The sequence below is a fragment of the Nymphalis io genome, chromosome 8, assembly GCF_905147045.1.
Source record: "Nymphalis io chromosome 8, ilAglIoxx1.1, whole genome shotgun sequence".
In the NCBI taxonomy this organism is placed as follows: Eukaryota; Metazoa; Arthropoda; class Insecta; order Lepidoptera; family Nymphalidae; genus Nymphalis; species Nymphalis io.
The window spans coordinates 4449539-4470256 of record NC_065895.1 but is presented as its reverse complement, the minus strand read 5'-3'; the positions used below and the strand labels follow the sequence as shown (position 1 = coordinate 4470256).

The following is a 20718-nucleotide window of genomic DNA, read 5'->3' as shown; positions in this document are numbered from 1 at the left end:
AATTATAATACGAGTTTAATGAAAAGACATATGATTGATCACAATATACAACAAAGTACACAAAGCACATCTGGTGTTAATTGTAAAATAATAGGCATAACAGACAAAATAATCGGGATTATTTGTTACAAAATATACATGTCTCAACTTTCAATAAGCAAGTGTAACGAATATCGAAAAAATATTCTGATCTGATTTAAAATAAAATGTTATCAAAAGCTAAATAAATAAATTATATTTTTATCATAAATTTGGGCTGAATTTTATAACATACAACATACTTACGTATAAAAAGCGTGACCAGTTTGAATGAGCTGCACTAAAATATTTTTATTAGTTATGTTTCGATGTCTACGTTTTTGTGCTTTCGTAAAAAAAATGGTGCGTGGTCAAGGATATCGAAGCGTGTATTGCGCAGTGAGAAACTTCCGATGGATGAGGAGCTTTTGAAGAAACAACTTCCAGTCCTTCGCCATGAATAAGTTATTTCTTCTCTATTCCAAAACACAGAGACCAAAATTTTACCAGCGGTAGGAGCAGCTCGTAGTTTTTGGAAGCGTAATGATTGACTCATGTTTCTTCAGCGGTGACAACACGATAATAATTTTTCAGACTTACTCCCAGCTTGCCTGTGCTTATACTCTTTGAGAATTTGTATTTTAGTTGTTATCATTTCAACAATCTTTTATGTAATGAATTTTGATTTATATATTTGTGAAGACTTGATTGGTTTGTGATTTTTTTATTTGTTAATTTTAGGTGTACTTTGTAACTGTTTGTCTTTCTAATAATAAATAAATGGTTTTGCTTGTAGTTGATTGGTATAAAGATAAAATTGTCTATTGTTGAGTCTATTAGCCATGTGATTTCCGATAGAGTAACCGGAAATCACATGGATAATGGTAACAATTCGTACCGAAATAAAATAATGTACATAGTCCTAAAATAACCAATTATGTTTTACTTAATTAGATTTTACTTGGTGGGTCTTGAGCAAGCCTATCTGAATAGGTACCACCCACTGATCAGATATTCTACCGCTAAACAACAATTTTTAATATTGTTGTATTCCGATTTGAAAGGTGAGAGTCAGTGTAACTACAGCCATAAGGTGGCGCATTGGCGATGTTTGGAGTGGTTAATATTTTTTATAACACCAATGTCTATGGGTGGCGGTGACCACTAACCATCAGGTGGCCCATTTGCCAGTTCCTCTAACTATTTCATAAAATAAAACGACATCAAGTTGTCTATCTTAGAAAGCGGGAAACGTTTTTCGTATTGTATCTAAATATTTATGTAGGTATAACGATCACAGAGAGTTATGCAACATTTAGTATATTATAATAATTTCATATCAACAAGATTCTTATTAAGCACGTGGAAAAAATATATTTTGTAACATCCTTATGAAATATTAACGGACTCGGATTCAGCTACGGGTATCTATTGATCGGACACGTGACGTCACAGCCTTCGCCTCGGTTCTTGGGGGATGAATCAACGCGGAGCCGCTCACATAATAGTTCGAAAATTTTGCCAAATTACCCGAAAATCTACATATATAATCTACATATATTTTTTAATGTTAAACACTAATTACTCCACAAATATAACGAAGGATACTAAGTAAATCTATTATTGTTAGTAAATAATATTATGTATTAATATTTTTTTATAAATCTGTTATATTATTAATCTTATTGATATTTAAACCAGAATGTTTTAATACTATTATCGTTAAATAACTAAAAGTTCAAAATATCAATAAAATAATATACTATCTTTAGTAATTGTTATTATAATATACTATCTTTAGCAATTACATTTATTTTACAATAATGTAATTCAATTTCTGTGTATTCATTTATATAGTGAATTTATAATATTAAATATCTACATTAGTTTACAATGAAACACAAACGGTCGCCAAAAGGCGGTTAGCCGCTAAGACAAAGATTTTAGACAGACAACCATAAGTCAGAACAAATAAAAAGAACTAATGTAAATAATAATATCCTCCCGACCGATTTCCGCCACGGCGACTAATCTCAAGAGATATTAGCCAACTGCGCAATACATATTATAGTGCAAAAGTGTGGGCGCAAACACAAGTGCACTCTCTATTCCCTAACTCTCATAATCCGATGGGACGGCAATAAATATACCTCTTTGAATATATAATATATTCAATGAGGCTCCATATTTTATTTTATTACAAGAATATTTCAAATTTAATGTTCTGACAGAAGAAACTCAGTAGTTACTTGTTACCGTTTTAAATTACATAGGTATAAATTATATAGGTTAATTAAATATATAAATTTTATTATTATTTATCCCGCATTCAAATCAGTAAATGCTAACTACGCTCTGGTAACATCTATAAATACATAAACATCTTTTTAAATGTATCCAACATTATATACTACAATCACAACATATACTAACAAGAAGACAAATTAATATATATTTTATTAACAGATTACAGATTTAACAGTAAAGCATTTGACATAATATAATTTTTTTTTTATATAGAATAGGAAGGCGGACGAGCATATGGGCCTGATATTACCTGATGGTAAGTGGTCACCAAGGCCCATAGACATTGGCATTGTAAGAAATGTTAACCATCGCTTACATCACCCCAATGTGCCACCAACGTTGGGAACTAAGATGTTATGTCCCTTGTGCCTGTAATTATAATGTCTGCAGTAAATTGGCTCACCCATCAAAAAAATAGATGCTTATAAGCAGTAGAATAAAAGATTGCATAGGTAAAAGCACCTTAGGTACAACCACGTCGTGGTTGTTTTTAAACAATCACGACGGGTTTATATATGTTTTATTATATAAAACACATATTATAACGTTTTTTTCTCTAAAAAAGGTACCTGCAATACTCGGGGTATTATAAATTTTATTAAGACAACAGCCTTAAAAATAACATGTGGCTAATGGTTTTTTCCCCATCAATTTCGTATAAAGATTATTTCAAACTCCATAGTATATCAATTAAAGTCTAGTCTGAATTGAAAGCCAATATCATCTCGAGTCGGTCGTTAGCACGATAGCGAAACAAATTGCTCGAAGCATCGACAGTTAAATCCGATTATAAGCGCACGATAGTTTCATACTATCCGATTTTAATTATTTTATTAATAAAAATACAGAATATCTATATATACATATTGCGCAAACATGTTATGTTCTATTTTATAAAAACCGACACGGTATTTATGACTAAATAAAACTAAACGTAAATGTAATATACAGTTACACGAAGGCCTGATTTATTCGCGGTATTGACTAGCACATTAAACTATTTAAGTTTGTACTGTATCCCGTTTACCTATAAAAAAAGCATTTCAGCTATTTTGACCGACCAATACAGGCAATATCTTGAGTTTGCCCTTTTTTATCGCTAGAAAAACGCGTAACGCGTTTCCCCCACGGGAAGAGTGGTATGTGGGGCTCGCCGGAGTCCAAGGCGCCTAGTGCGCCCCGAACATCGGAATACCCACTAAAAACCAGCGGTACCGTGAAATCTTCAATTTGCCCTAATAATACTTAAAATATTCATAAAATCTACCAACAGGAATTGTGCGAATATCTCGTACAAAGTTTAAGTAAGACTATGTCCAAATTATACATACAACATATAACTTAATATAATGTAATAAAAATAAGATTTAGCGTTTCAAACAAAACATACTGTTTTAATTATATATGAGATATGTAAATATGTATTTAAAACATTTTATGTACAACTACATTTTATTTTTTCATTGTCTAATAATTGATATTTCTAAGCTATATAAATGATACTTATAAAGCTATATATATAATGTATCTGTTAAATTCAAGACACTGGTTTGGGGGTGGATATGACTCAGCTTTCCTTCTGCGCGTTCCTATCGATCCTGTTATTTCCTATCAACGTTTCACACCAGAATACTGCGTATATAAATATTATACATTATTTTCATGTAGAATATCACTGTGGCGCTTATTAAATTATGAACAACCTTTTTGTACATAGAATAGGCACAATATTCTATCTCGGAGCCTAAAATTAAATATAAGCATATAAATTTAGATCACCGCAGGCTCGCCATGCATAATATCTTACAATAAATATGAGCCAACAAAGTAAGAGCCATGTATAAAACTCCTAATTTTTATATGTAGTTAAAAAAAACTAACATCGTCCTTTAATAGTAAGATAGAAATAGTGTACTTCCGGATCGGAATGAAGATTCTACCGAAAAGAACCAGAATGAAACTTTGTAGTTACTTCTTTTATGAACGTAATAAATAATATTAAATACATATGGACAAACTAATATATGAATAAATTTAATTAAAAATAAAAATGATTATAACAATCTTTAATTTTATGTTGGTACTAAAATAATGTAAATTTACAGTTCAACGATGGGTTGGAACTGGTTTAAAATTCACTTGCATGAGTTAACACAAACACACTAACAGGTCGAGATATTTAAAAGCTTGTAAAACCTAACGAAAATAAGTAACAAATCCGTCACTTCAAAATACCAATCCCATGTTCGTCTCGTATCAAAAAATACTCTCTATACCTAATATAAGCAATCTCAAGATTATATAATTATAAGATATTGAAGGCGAGTATGGCGTTTCGTTTAAGTGTTCTTTTGCACTGAGAATCTTACTTTTGTAAAGTTTTTTTTAACCCCGAGTCGCCTACAAGCGACGGCTCTTGAAGTATTTATAGATTGAGAGTGACGCGTCATTGTCCTCGCTATTGTGACGTCTTATTGACTTAAGACGCTATCATGATCATAAGAGTCAGCCTTTTGCTTAAGGCCCTCTTTCAACTCGACTCCAAAGGATATTTTCAGTGATTAACGTTCTATATTTGAATCGATTTGATTTTTACTCACATTAATATATATATTATATTGTGTTACGACAATTATAGATTACTTACTACTTTACATACTTTACAAATTCAACCTTACGTGTTTATTATAGCGCACAAGTGCGTGCCCAAACACAGGTGCACTCTCTATTCCCTAACTTTCATAATCCGATGGGACGGTAATCCGATACGACCGGAAAAATATCAGGCGCAGGACCAACGGCTTTACGTGCTTGCAGAGGCACGGAAGTGCAAATAATTTCAATTTCCAGACTCTGGGCTGCTACTGAGAATGTTTGACAAAAAAACTGACTAACTTTTCATCGGCCCGACCTGGGATTTGAACCCAGAATCTCGAGATTTGTGGCTTTATATCTAGACCCAAGACCAACGAGGCGTTCAATGACGCTGTAACTGAATACTAGAAAGATACTTAATATTACAAAAAAAACCCCACGGGAACAGTGGGGGGGTACGTGAGGCTCGCCGGTGTCCAAGGCGCCGAGTGCCAAACATCGGAATACCCACTAAAAAACCAGCGGTACCCTTTCCGTCTTAACGAGGAGCAATATTTCAAGCCTTTTTTATTGTTTGTTTTAACTAAAAATTTTAAAATTAAGCTATTAATTTCCACAAATAAAGCCTTTTTTTAACGGGGGGGGGGGGGGTATATGGGACTCGCCGGTGTCCAAGGTGCCGAGTGCGCCCCGAACATCGGAATACCCACTTAAAAACCAGCGGTACCCTTTCCGTCTTAACGAGGAGCGCCACGGGATCGCTTTCGCATGCTACCGTGGCGCTCTGACGGCTGGCCTGCCTATGCGGGCCTCTATTCTCTAGGGAGGGTTCCCAGGGTACTGAAAACCCCCTGTAGTCCACAAATAAAGCCTGCGTTTTTTATAATTAATAATTTCCATTTTCAGATGGAAAGTTTGATAAAAGAAATGCAAGATCCAGAAAGCGGCGTACCAGTACGGAGTCAAAAACTATTTCTTAGCGTTATACCTTCAGCTTTTATGGGTAAGTTGTAAGACATTGGATATTATGCAAAAAAAAAATGAAAACAATTATACTTAAAACAAAAAAAAAACTACTTACAGGTACACCATAATGTGTAAGTAAACTGATATGAAATACAATATATCATTATTTTACTTACTGGTGGTAGGGCTTTGTGCAAGCTCGTCTGGGTAGGTACCACCCACTCATCAGATATTCTACCGCAAAACAGCAATACTTGATATTGTTGTGTTCCGGTTTGAAGGGTGAGTGAGCCAGTGTAATTACAGGCACAAGGGACATAACATCTTAGTTCCCAAGGTTGGTGGCGCATTGGCTATAAGCGATGGTTGACATTTCTTACACTGCCAATGTCTAAGGGCGTTTGGTGACCACTTACCATCAGGTGGCCCATATGCTCATCCACCTTCCTATTCTATAAAAAAAAAAAAAACATTCAAGTCTATAGTGAGCTAGGCATTGCATTACGATTCTTACCGCAATTCTCAACATTGTGGGGTCTAATTGCAAAATCAATAGTGAACGCATAGACATTTTGCGTCGGCTGTTCACCGAGACGCGCTCTATCTTACCGTGGACTTGACGGACATTGATTATGCCATCACAAAATTAGATTATAACATAATTAATATGTTACGAATTTATATTTAGTTAATATTCAATGCAATTAATTTCTTAATAATATGACATACAAACTTTTTAATTAAGGTTGCTTTAGAGGGATTCAAAATAAGTATTATATTATTTTTTATTTATTAAAGTCGCTTTATGTAAATAGTAATAAATTTTATAAGTATTTATATAAGAGATTTTATAATATCATATGTTTCTTACTCAGGTTTAAGTACAAAATGTATTCATTAAAATTAATAACATTTCTGGATCACTTTCGAACTACATTAATGATTCCGTTTCTAACGACATTAAAAAACGAAATAAAATTAATGTCTGTATGTCACATTAAAATAAACAACCTTTATCACATTATTTGAATCACTCCACACCTTAAATTTTGACAAATAAAAAATAATAATTAACACTGTTTGGAGCGTATTCCACCAAATTATTTCAATATGTTAGTCCGTAACAGCATGTGAATGTCCCACTGCTGCACTAAAGGCCTCCTCTCCCTTTTTGAGGAGAAGGTTTGGAGCTTATTCCACCACGCTGCTCACAGTGCGGGTTGGTGGAATACACATGTAGCAGAGTTTCAGTGAAATTATACACAAGCAGGTTTCCTCACGATGTTTTCCTCCACCGTAAAGCACGAGATGAATTATATCACAATTTATTATAATCACAAATTAAGCACATGAAAATTCAGTGGTGCTTGCTCGGGCTTAAACCCACGATCATCAGTTAAGATTTACGCGTTCTTACCACTAGGCCATCTCGGCTTGTATGTATTCCTCTCGAGGTTTTCCTTTACCACCAAGCACGAGATGAATTTTAATCGTAAATTAATGTTAAAACTAATTTGTGTTAGCTCTATAGGTTATAGTTATAGTTTAGTTAGCGTTATTCTTTATTTATTATGTTTTTTTATTGCAGGATATGATCTTGTTGAATGGCTAATGGACCGATTTAATTTAGATGAGACTAGTAACGGTGGGTAAAACACTTATGTTTAATATCATTTATTTTATTCATTACTATTACTTTTGTCACTCGTAATTAATCTGATCCTTCTACTTGTCTTTGGCTAATGTAATTTCTTTAGAAAATAAAATTATATTCAAAAATAGAACCTCATCGTCCTGTGAATAATTTTTTTTATTCCTTTTCAGTTGAAGCAATACATTTAGCCAACCAACTATGCCAATATGGTTACTTCTTTCCTGTCAACGATTTGAAAAACCTTGTGTTAAAGGATGATTCTTCTCTTTATAGATTTCAAGTGAGTATTAATACAGAGCAGTATAACATCTAGCGATGCATGTATGTTTTCTAATCGTCTGACCCCTCAATTAATTCAATCCAATACCTCTGCATGAACTACAATTTTCAATGTTAACTTATAATCTGTCTATTAGCAAACTTCATTTACTCATTGTAAACTATCAAACGTTATGATTTGTAATTGATACATATTTACATAAAATATTGAAAGACAATAATTATAAATGGCGTCTTGTAAATAAGTTTTGAAGAATCAATTTTTGTCGAGTATTAACTTTATGTTTGATGGTATAGAGACCAGCAGGAAAATGTAAAACAAATCGATATATTTTATCTGTTAATCGTTTTATCACAGAGTCCTTACTATTGGCCATGGCAAGGCCCGCGTGTCGCTGGGGCTGGCTCCAGCGCGCCTACATTAGGCCCCGACAACGTGGAATACGCCATCTATCTCGTTAAGCGTACTCTTCGGAACAAGCAGCGCCACGGCCTGGAAGAGTACGAGCAAGAAGCCCTAACAAACTTAAAGAAGAACCTCGCCGCCAAATGGGACTTTATCACTATGCAGGCAGAAGAGCAGGTGATATTTTTTTTTATTTATCATTTATTCCTTGAAACTTATACACTTACGTTTACACTAGTCATTTATTTCAAAGGAAAATTAATAAAAAAAAAACTATCTCCTGTAAAATATTTAAAGGAGTTTCTTCGATAACGTAGAAAGTTGTGAATATCTAAACTTGATAATATTAATATATTAATCATATTCCTTACATATATACGAATATTTTAATCAACTTTTTTATACCCAGTCTTATAGTATTATAGTTCGATTGTTGTCAGAGATTTCTGAAAAAGAACATTCCTTCCGAATTCTGAATGGTCCAAATAAAGATTTAAAAATTAATAATGTTAATCATTATCCATTAGGTTCGGCTCGCGAAAGATCGTAAAAAAGGAGACAAAATAGTAAGTGACAGTCAAGAGCGCGCCTATTGGAGAGTAGCGCGACCACCTCCAGGAGTGCCAAGCGCTCTCGAGCCTTGTCCTGTTCCGGTGCGCGCTAGACATCCTCGGCCGAAGAAGCGATCGATACAACAACTAACACGAGAGGTAACAAATGGAGAACTGTTATTTCTACTAAAAAACCGTCTTTGCTAAAAGCAAGGCTTACTTATAATATTAACATAAAATAAAACTTATCTCTAGATATTACTCTCGAAATAATAATTAAATAATTGTATTTTGCAGGTTGAACATTTAAGAGCTAGTCTAGATCGTACGAGAGTGAAGACGTCTATTGCCCTTGAGGCCCTTATGGGTTACTCGGAGACCTTCATGGCGTATGATCCCTGGCTCACGCCAGCTCAACCCTCTAATCCATGGATCAGCGATGACACACTATTTTGGCAGATCAACAGCCCAATGTAAATAGATCAATATATTAAAATAAACATTTAGAGCCACTATCATTATATATTCTACAACTTTGCTTTTCAACAGTGTGGAAGTGCCCAGTGAAAAACGAGTGCAGAGATGGGCGCTTTCTATAGAAGAATTAGTATCCGACCCAACAGGTCTCCAAGAATTCACAAGTTTCCTTCGAAAGGAATATTCTCACGAGAATATTCGATTTTGGCTGGCTGTTATGGATTTACGACGAAGTAGTACTAAACAAATACCAAAAAAACTTGAAGAAATTTTTGAGTAAGTTTGTCTTAATATGGATCAACTTTTCAAAGTAAATTTTAACCACCATTTCAATTTCGGTTAACATGATTAAATCTTTTTCTATAGGGAGTTCCTAAAGCCAGGCGCACCTTGCGAGATAAACATCGACGGTGCGACTGCAGAACGCGTAGCAGAAGGGATTCGCAGTGGCTCCCGGTACGCTCTGGACCACGCAGCGGATCACGTGTATGGACTGCTACTCAAGAAGGACTGCTACCCGCGTTTTATTCGCTCTGATCACTTCCAGCGGTTATTGGCTGAAGGGCGGAATGTTCACCAAAAGAAAGCAAAGTTCGTATAATTAATTTTTTTTAATAACAAACATCTTGATAATCATTACGCCAACGCCAATGCAATACAGTAGCTATTTTTAATTTTTATTTGTATATATTTATGTATTAATAAATCATATGTATTGTTAACATGATGATGACATGATTATAAAAAGTATACACAAATGCATACATATAAAAATGTAAAAAAGTTACGTAAATACATATGTAACATCACGTGTATATATATATACACGTGAATAACACACTAAATACTAGACAACAATAGTATCTAAAGATGTCGTTTAAATGCCTCTCAAGGAGTTCTAAGAAAATTTAATCAATTCTAATAATGTTTTAAGCACATACATATGTTATGCACTATACTTCCAAAGTTCCGATAACAATTTCGCTGAGATTTAAAACGCCATTTTTTCATGAATCTATAACGAATACCGTCGATTTTATTTAAGATCCCGACCAATAATATCACGACATTTAAATGTCAAAGTTAGTCTTTGTTCCTCCTGTGGTTGTAATAACTTCTACACATATTCGGTTTGACTATGAATCCTGCAGCAATTATACATATATGGGCAGTCTAAGCCATCTACTATCACGCTGCTGTCGCTATCGAGACGCAACGCTTACACATTGCTTAGTTTGAAGCCCAAGGAAGAATATGATATAAATCATGTCATGTCAAAATGTCAATGATGTTTTAGTCTATATATACAGCTGCAAATCATCAGCATAAAAGTGGTATTTAAATAATGTTCTTCAGACCGATTTCAGCCACGGCGGCCAATCTCAAGAGAGATTAGCCAACTACGCAGGAGATATTATAGTGCATAAGTGTGTGCGCAAGCACAGGTGCACTTTTTATTTCCTAGCTCTCATAATCCGATGGGATGGCAATCCGACACGATCGGAAAGAATTCAAGCGCAGAACAATGGCTTTACGTGCTTTCCGAGGCACGGGACTTAACACACGTCCAACTTCCGGACTCCGGGCCGCTACTGAGAATTTTCTGACAGAAAAACCCAACAACCTCTCTTCCCCCCGACCTGGGAATTGAACCCAGGACCTCCGGGTGAGCGGCCCAACATCAAGCCACTAGACCAACGAGGCGAGGGTATTTAAATATATTTCGTATAAACAAAATATTAGTGTGTTTAATTAATTGATATGATAATTTGATAGTACTTTATTAGGTATAATTCTTTTTATATTTATTTTAAGTGAGCCACTTGTTGTTTTGTCTTGTCAGATTTTTCAATTTCGGTGGCCAAGTGAAGAAAAAACCGGGCTCCACAAGCGGGAGCGGAGGCAGTGGCAGTGCGGCCTTGTCCAGGAGACGCGGCTCCGACCGCTCGCTGACGGGCTCAGCGCACGAGCTGGCCGTGTGCGCCGCGCAGCCGCCGCGTGCCCCCGAGCCGCCTCCTCACAGCCACAGTCAGTCTAACCTCTGCGACATCCCATTTAGGTACGTTTTATAAATACAATTAATGTCGAAGTCTTTTATTTTAAGTACTCTTTTTTTTTTAAATACATACATAGAATGCATATATTTATACATAAATTCCGAATCTTCTAGGGATCCACTCGATGACGACACGGCGGATGTGCTTCCTTGGGAGTGTTCGACTCGCGAGAGTGCATACGGAACGACAAGACGGAGACAAGATTCGGCTGCAGACTCCGGTAGTTCTTCTTCGGACGTAAGTGCCGCGGTGGGTACGAGCGAGCGCACCCGACGACTCCCGCAACAGAGCACTCTCGATGGTGGTCTCCGAGGCGCGCCACCCCCGCTGCGACGGCTGTCAGCCGTGGAGCCGCGCCACCTCGCCCCGCTCGCCTCGCCGCCGCACTCGCCGAGACAGCCGCGCGTCGCCCCCGCGCCGCCTGTCGTGCAAACGGCTCCGGTGCCACCTCACCATCCGACGCCTACGATAAGCGTTAGTTCGGCACCCGATGACGAATCAGCGGAGTCGCCTACGAGAACCGCGTCGCCTGAAGATCGTCGTTCGATCGCTCACTCCGAGGAACCATCATCCGTGTTCGCGTCCGCGGACGCGACGCCTACAGAGCAGACGGTGGCGTTCCCCGAACGTTGCGCGATGGTCGTCGACACAGTGGAGCCCGGTGATATGGTGAAAGTGGAAATAGGAACTGCTCCGATTGAGCTACCAACATTTACCGCGTCTGTAGACTCCTACGATGAATCGCAGACGGAGTCGAAGGATGATTCTCGAGGAGACTCGAAAGCTGATTCTCAGGCGGACTCGAAAGATGAGTGGGCGCGGTCTTCTGAGGACAACGTCGTGTCCGTCCGTCTCCCACCGTCCCGGGAACCGTCAGTGACGAGAGATATAACCTCCTCGCCGACTAAGGAGGCCGGTGACAATAATAAAGAAGCGGAGATGAGTCGAATCGAAGAAGTTGAAACCGCAAGTGTAAAATCTATCGTCTTGTCGGCATCGGAAACTAGTAAAGTTCGACTTCCGGATATGACAGCGCTGTCTAGCGGCACCCCGGCTGTTGAGCTCGGGTTGCCCCGACCGCCGGTGGCGCCGCTCGCTGTTTGTGAAGACATCGGGGTCGACGATGACAACGTAGACAAAGTGCCTTCGGTGCTACCACAGAGAGTTTCCGGAGATTCCAAGGCGGCGTTCGAGTCCGACGCGGTGAAAAAAATTGCTCATAGAGACGAACTGTCGTCGGTTTCTAAATCCGATATTGTTAAGCGTGATAGTAAAAGCGGAGTCAGTGAATGTAAGCAGCGAAACGACATTTGTCCCTGGGAGGACGAGTAAGTACGGTTTTTCGCTGAGCATTGTTTGTAGAAATGTAGTTAGTGTTGCAGAATTATTGGTACCGTGTTTGCACTGTATATCGCGTTGTAGAGGTAGCTATAGTGTATATAATTTATGTATTTTAGTGTCACTGGTTTACTGATTCACATGACAAATAATATATTCCTCAACAATATAGCCTTTAATATTTATTACATAATATTCATTTGTCACCTAAATGTATTCTGGTTTAATTTCGGTTTTTCTTTCTGACTCTGTTAAAATCTGAGGTAATTTTTATATTCACACATACTGTTGAGAACGCTTACCGAATTAAATAAAATAAAATAAACTACAAGCACAAGTATTACTTTTATAATTTTACTTATTAAATTCTCCAATGACATAGTTTAGTTATTTAGGAATTAAAATAGCGTACAACTTTTATTAACGTAGAATAGCGACGAATATAATATTTTACTTGGAAATAAAGTTTCGTTTTATTTTTACTGGAAAAAAACCAAAATGTTTTTGAATATTTTTAATAAATTATATATTTGCTTAACATTATTATAAAAATCAGCAATAACATTAATTACATAAAACTTATAAATTTTGGTTGTGAATATAATATCTATTTTCACATGATTATCTTTTAGTTAACAATTATTTGTTTTTTTCATTAGGTAAGCGTTTTCTGACTTTGAAAATAACTTTTACTTTATTATCACAATAATATCATAAATCTAAATTTTTCGAATAAGTCTGTTTAAATCTTCATAAAATCTTTTTTTGCTGCAACTTCATGAATGCCACAGACTATACCTGATCAAATTGTTAAAAATAAATATTAAATAAATCTTAATTAAATGCCACGCAATAATTTTAGCTACATAGTATAAAATGTTTTTTTTTAATCGTTGTTTTGTTTTTATCCTTTTTAATATCAACTATTTATAAAATTTCATCTTTACAGTAATTAATCCATTGTTTATTTTTCTTATTTTAATATTTATTAATTTTAAATGTTTGGTTTGAATTATTGAAATCAAAAAGTTTTAATATTAAATTTAATATAATACTTATATTTTCATTTCAATCATTTTCATCAATGATTAAATATGATTTCATTTATTGTTTTTGATCACCGTTAACACGTGCCAAATTGCCTGTCAAAAAGCATAGATAATATCAAGTTTACTTTTTACCTTAACCCTTTTTGTAATGAAAAATCTTTCTTTATGCCGACTTTTAAAACCTCTTCCAAATTAGACAGGCATACAATACAAAGAAAGAACCCTAGTAGTATAATTTCATTGTGTCAAGCTAATATCAAATTCGAGTATTTTTCTATAGCGTCGACATTAACTGCGGTTTAAAATGAAAACAGCGCGTTGTGAGAATAATCGGAATTGCAGACATATCGCAGTTAACGTCAACGCTATCGAATCAGTTAAGAAACTCGTACTTACCTGACTGATTTGAGACCCAATAATTCTTACTACAAAAAACTTACTACCTTGACGTGAGACAATACTAGTTTTAATCATCAAAATATATACAATAAGTATGATCTAAGTTTAGAAATTAGTCACGATTACCCGGGCATATAATGTTTTATATATATGCCAACAAATAAGGGCGCTAAATAGTGCGCGCGCTAATTTAGACTAACATATAAGCATTAGAATTATGTAACTTGTCGATCATTTCTTGTAACTGTTTTACATGCGCGACCGTCTTAGAGCGTGGATTGGATAATAATGCGTTGTAAAAAGATTGAGAAGCGTGGTCAATTTAACACGTTTAAAAATAATTTACTTTCAATTCAGAATTGTTCAGATGGTAAATAGGGAACAGAATGGAGCAATTTATAATAAAAATCTTAAGTAAAAAAGTAACAGCCCTTTAATGTTTGGAATTTTATCTCGCACAAGAAGGTTTCTAATTTTTATAATATACAAAATTAAAATATAAAAAACAAAATACACATTACAAATTTATAGCAAAAAAGGTTAGAAGGTAGAAGTAAGCTACACCGCCGAGCATGTCATAAATTAAGCACATGAAAGGGATGCTTGCTCGGATTCATAACCGCGATTTTCGTTTCAAGATCCATATACCAAAATGTATCTGAATAGTTGTTTGCTTTGTTGGTGTGTGTAGTCGAGATCAATACGGGCAGTGTGCCGTGATTTATGAGCCACATTTGCCAGACTTTGTTTAAAAGGTGGTTAATTTCTTGGTTTGCAATTGATATATATTTTTCTTTTACAGGAATTCCTGCGAGAGTGATGCTCCATTTGTTAAAACTTATGCAACACTCGGTTACTTATAATTCTATTTTATGTAGACAACAATATTTTATGATGTCAGGGTTATAGAAAAACAATATTTTATTTTTAATGGTATCTGTTTCGATTATTACAAACCTAGAGTATTATTATGTAATTATATAAATATTTTGAAGTAAATGATTGTTAATTATTAGAAATTACAGTCTTTTATTCATAGCTTGTACCGTTGACAGTGGCTTCGGTTAATGATTAAATAAATAAAAAATAATAATAAGACGAACTACATTTTGGCTCTCATATAGTGAGAAAATTTGAAAAATTAACTTGTAATAATTTATTTACATAAGAACTGTTTATATTGAGGACTTAAATAAGTATATAATAACCAACATTTAAAATAACAACTGTACAAATCGTGAGCGTGTTGATTGGTGGCAAGAAGACTAGCAGAATTTTTCCGTTGAATCGTAATTCTGATTCATTGGGCGAAAAATATCCCAGCCCTCCTGTCACCAGTGGAGGCAATGAGATAAGGTGTTATATGTTTTAGAAAAGTTTTTGCTAAATTAGTCCAAATTATTATGTTTGTAATTATTATGTTTATTTAAACGTAGAAACAGACAAACAAACAATAAATCTACATAATATAGTATAAGTAGTGTATTATTTACTAATCATCGAAGCACTTATTAATAGGAAATTGAACGGAGCCCATTATATTATATATATTATATTATAAACTAGCAAAACCAATTTACTTCACCATCGTGTAATTTGTAACGAAATTCCGACATTATAACGTACATGATGCCCTTTTGAATTATTTATAGATATGAAATTCTTAAATTATTACGTAACATCGATAGCCTAAAATAAAATAAATGCTTTGGTTTTGGTAAGTCGCAAATAGTTATTATAACTTAAATATTAATAAGTAGTTATTTTAAAACACAGACAGATACCCAAATTAATATTTATTTTTTAAGATAAGCTTATCCCGCACCATAAATCTGATTATAAAGATTGTGTTATCTCTACGTAAGAATTACAATCTCTTGGTCTTCCAGATGATTTGCATAAGTAACTAGAATCGTTATTAAATAGTATTACTATTGGGATGTTAAGAATTTTATGGATTAGTGGATGACTTACAAATGGGCTATCTGACGGAAAGTAGTCACACTGCCCAGATGGGCAAGACATATTAGTAATCATATTTAGTATTCCTTACATCGCCAACAAGCCACTAACCTTGAGAACTAAGAATTTACATCCCTTGTGCTTTTATGACATGGTTCATTTACCTTACTTTATTTTGCTTATCAGTAATGAGTGGGTAGACCTACCCAGACAAGCTTGCAAAAAGACCTATAACCAAGTAAGTGTGTGCGATTATAATTACACAAGTAGCAATAAGTGTCGACTAAAAATAATAATATGGTGCAGGTTAGTTTTATATAATAAATTATCAAAACATACTACTCGTAGGGGCATAATAATTTATAACAGCGTACAAAGATGCATAAACTGCAACAGACAACTTATCGCTAAAGGAGCGATCTCATCCATGCAACCGTTGCGGAGAGGATCAATTGTCCCTTGAGCATGTAGGAACTACGGGCCAAAAGATCCCGTGGCGCTCCTCGCTAAGATGGAAAGGGTACCGGTGGTTTTTTAGTGGGTATTCCGATGTTCGGGGCGCACTCGACGCCTTGGACACCGGCGAGCCCCACATACGCCCTCACTGTTCCCGTGGGGGAAACGCATAATGCGTTTTTCCAGCGATAAAAAAAAGAAAAAAAGGTAGTATGTATGTATACCTATTCCAATTGCAGAATGAGTACAGATAAGCAAACCTTAGATTTACTCATTCCATGCAATTTGCTAATAGCTCTGCTATATTATATTATACACAGCAAATATTTCATGATAAATATGTCTCCACTTATAATATGTGTATATCTCCTCTTAACTACTTATATCCACTTTAATTTCTACCCAAAGTTGCGATAACAATGCTGACATTCAAAAGGCTTTTTTAATGATATTGATTATTTTAGATCTCGACCAATGATTTCATGTCAAGGCAAATTTAATTTTTTACCTGCTATTGGAATAGGCTGTATACAGTTGAGCTTGACGTTGTATGGCTGCAATATTAAATAAAGTGATTTCTGATTATTAAACAAAGATAATTCTGATCTTAACCTACGCACAAACTAACTTTATTTTTATGTTACCATATTATGTATCTACATTTACAACCAACAGACTACCTAAATAATTAAATAATGCACAATGAATAATAATGAAGTAAATATCAATATTTTAAATTTTAAAAGGCGCAATAAGTATACATATGTAGAATCTTTGAAATAGTAAATTCAATACATCATCAATATTAATATAACAGGGATATAAAAAAAAAATAGTAAAGATTATATCTAAGTTTACTTTTAGTTTACAAAAGAGCATAAAAACAACACAAAAATGAAAAATCCAAACAAATAATACTGCTTCCTTATCCTCAATATTCGTGATTTTAAATAGATGGGGATTTAATTCGACAATTTGAAACCTTAATCCTAAGTAAATAATCATAACGTTTACTACGTTAGGAGCGAAAGCTTAAAATATGTCTCGGCAAACGCCATCAGCGCCCATTTTCTGTCCTGGCGGGCAGTTAGGAGGAGTAACGATCATATTCCTGTTCTTCACGTCTGCTTCTTCAGGTGGTTCTTCCACAGTATTGGTATTTGTTACTTGCGACTCTGGCACTACTTTCGCTTTTATCTGTTCCATTTCATCAGGAAAGACGATACGGTTGCTGTCGGCCATCTTCCTGTAAAAACATGTAATCTATATGATTTCTATAATAATATTATAAATGCGTAAGTTATCCTAATGAAATTTGGCATTTAGTAGAGTCGTTAAGAACAGCTAGTTTCTAGTATTTAATTATATAATATTGAATGACATTTCGGAAATTAAAAAAAAAATAATTATATAAATTGTAACTTTTTGATCATTTACAAAAGTTGAAGGAGATAAAAATTCTGTTATTCTTTGATATAATTATAAAGTATTTGGATAGTATAAATTGTTAAATAATATATTTTAAATTCAATAGAAAGTTGTCAATTAATGGATCATTAAAATTAAATAATGACAACACAAACAATTAATGTCTTTACACGAATCGAAGCAAATCCAAACGATTGAAAATCTAAATTGAAAAAAACAGACAGTATCAGATAACAATAACTAATGGTAAAAAATGATTGTCCAAATTCCTATTCAATGACGAAGAAACGATAAAAAGTATTAGCCGAAATTACGACGCTTTATACTTATAGTGTTCCGGTTGTTTGGACAGAAACAAGAAAGATAATTGTTTATTTTACCCAACATAACAACAAATTCTTGTTATTTTTGCATTAATATTTTACAAATATGTAGTTATATGTATATAAACCTATAAAAATGATTGACTATTTTTATTCTTTTTTTATAGATTATATAAAAAAGCAAACATTATTATTTAAATAATTGTTATAAAAACAAATCTCACGTTTGTCGATTTTTTAAGCATTAAACACAATACTCAAGAAAATAATATAAACTTTATTATTCCTTTAATAATTGATTTTAATAATACTGAGTCCAAGTAATCACTAATCGTTTGAATATTAACATAATTTCGCAGAATTAGATACCTTTATTTACTAAATAATGGTAATAATTAATTGTAAATGTAAACTAAGCAGGAATTATTTGATTACAATAATAATATAATAGATGCTAGTAAATTCGTAATATAAATACATAAGGTGGACTTTTATCTATATTTATATTTATATATATAGTTAACCGGTTGTAAACCTAATAATAATCGTTATTAAATAAGAAAAAACGACAAATTTATTATTTTATGTTAATAAATAAGGAAATATCGTGGGAAAATCGAATAGCATAAAGAAAAACTTAAATAATGATGAACGACAAATAACAACAAACCTTGGAATTAATAGATGAAAACAAAACCCATTTAATGAAAGACATCACAATGATGATAATGTTAATGAAATTAAATATTTACATACAGTTGTAAGATAATTAGAAACAGAAATATTAAACAAAACTTGCGAACAGCCATAATTAGTTTGACGTGAACACAATGCAAATAATAAGGAAAAGGTGCACTCACTGATTATATATATAGGATCCGCTGCCTGAGAACACAACGTTGCGCTTAGCCGGTTAATCTACTTATGAATGTTGCACGTTAACTGTCTGTTTATATCTAAAAGCCAGATTATCTAAAAAAAATGTGTAAACGATGGCAGCCTACGTCAGTGTTAGTCACAGAAAACGCCTTCATAATGTATTCCCTGTAATTCGTATAAAAATAAACACATTTTTTCCTTGACGACTTATGAGGACGACTCTTATCATATTAGCCATAGTCCACTCGAAACCGAAATATGTAAACCGATGTGTACTTAAGCCGAGTTAATATGAATATTGCTTAAAATTACTTGACAAAATAAGAATCTATGTATTTGTAATGTAAAAATTTGCTTAAATTCTAGAATTAAATTACATTGATATAAACAGGATAGTAAGAATCAATGTGATTTTTTTTTTTCATAAACAAGAGCATTATGTATCATATGAACATATTATGTATTGTCGTTTATACATAATCAAGATAGCTAATGGAAATTCCACTCTTAAAGACAAAGGAAGTTATTTTAAAATTGTATAATAATTAAATACTGATGAATAAAACTCACTAGTAAATATGTGTTTGAAAATATACGACAATTATTTCAACAATTTGTTTTATTTTGCTTTTAATTATGATTAGGTATTCTCGCAGATCAATTTCATAGTCATATAGGTTTTTATACAAAATATAATTTTATAATATGATTGCATTGAGGTTTAAACGCAGTAAAATTTTACCTAGTATCATAAAACACAATATATAATGTTATTGACTACCTATTTACACATAATAATAATATTATTTATTCGTATGGTATATAAAATTTATGGAAGAGCCCGATCTGCACATTAAAAGCAGGGAATTTCCAATAAAGTATGTTTTTCTAATGTGGTGTCACTTCACTTTTACTATATGAATACAGTCTAAAATCACGGCTCAGTAAAAGCAATAAATTATATATTAAAAAAAAATTGTATCGTCGTGCTATAATTTCAACTTGTTAAATTTTACGACTGAGGTTTAGGTAAAAATCGCATCCCATTAAAACGCAGGTATATTGTTTTATATAGATATATTGTTGTAAAAGATTTTTTGCAAAAACATTGACGTCTCGAAATTCTGAGATATTGAGTTGTTAATAAAAAAAAAAATCGTATTATTAATTACTGGACTTTCCCTAGACACTACATCAAACCTAAATGATTGATAAATTGATTAGATATGAAGTGTAAATCATAGCCATTTGTCACTAGTCTAAGTATTAACAAAACACACAACTAAATATATGGCATGCTTGTACTTGTTGTTGTGTATTATTTGATCTGTTCAATGATTCTTAAAATTGTTCTTAATTCTATGTCTATCAAAACCTCTGTTAATGATCGTTAATACGAACGAAAATATGCGTTTATATAAATAATAATTATATTAGTTTGATAAATTATAAATGTGTATTACGTTAAATAAATGTAGAAAATTTCTTTTTTATTTAATACAGGCAACATGGAGGCATATAGTATATACTTTAATTATATCCAATGTACATGAAACAGTAAACACTAAATACTT

The 20718-nt window shown here is 33.6% G+C and overlaps 2 protein-coding genes across 5 annotated transcripts in view; one reads left to right on the top strand and one right to left on the bottom strand.

Annotated features, from left to right (window-relative positions):
- Window positions 1-15115, top strand: part of LOC126769868 (regulator of G-protein signaling 9) — a 34514-nt gene extending 19399 nt beyond the window's left edge. For all 4 annotated transcript variants that reach the window (XM_050488811.1, XM_050488808.1, XM_050488810.1 and 1 more), the window contains 11 exons: window positions 5827-5923; window positions 7475-7531; window positions 7711-7820; window positions 8178-8402; window positions 8753-8935; window positions 9074-9249; window positions 9326-9529; window positions 9620-9844; window positions 11097-11312; window positions 11424-12638; window positions 14899-15115. In XM_050488811.1, the coding sequence (XP_050344768.1) occupies window positions 5827-5923; window positions 7475-7531; window positions 7711-7820; window positions 8178-8402; window positions 8753-8935; window positions 9074-9249; window positions 9326-9529; window positions 9620-9844; window positions 11097-11312; window positions 11424-12638; window positions 14899-14959 (2769 nt within the window). In that variant the 3' untranslated portion in view covers window positions 14960-15115. The remainder of the gene's footprint in view (window positions 1-5826; window positions 5924-7474; window positions 7532-7710; window positions 7821-8177; window positions 8403-8752; window positions 8936-9073; window positions 9250-9325; window positions 9530-9619; window positions 9845-11096; window positions 11313-11423; window positions 12639-14898) is intronic.
- Window positions 15116-17350: 2235 nt separating this feature from the next.
- On the bottom strand, window positions 17351-19113 carry LOC126769878 (uncharacterized). Its single transcript, XM_050488828.1, has 2 exons — window positions 19022-19113; window positions 17351-17760 (listed from the first exon to the last, which is right to left on the bottom strand). Exons 1-2 carry the CDS (start codon window positions 19072-19074, stop codon window positions 17547-17549), a joined length of 267 nt encoding a protein of 88 aa, XP_050344785.1. The 5' UTR covers window positions 19075-19113; the 3' UTR covers window positions 17351-17546.
- Window positions 19114-20718: the final 1605 nt, after the last annotated feature.

Excerpts from the sequence above, each read along its gene's own strand:
- LOC126769878 (XM_050488828.1), bottom strand. The coding sequence starts at position 19,074 with ATGGCTGTTCGCAAGTTTTGTTTAATATTTCTGTTTCTAATTATCTTA. Across the intron at positions 17,761-19,021 it reads TTTCTAATTATCTTACAACT|GAAGATGGCCGACAGCAACC; the intron begins GTATGTAAATAT and ends ATGTTTTTACAG.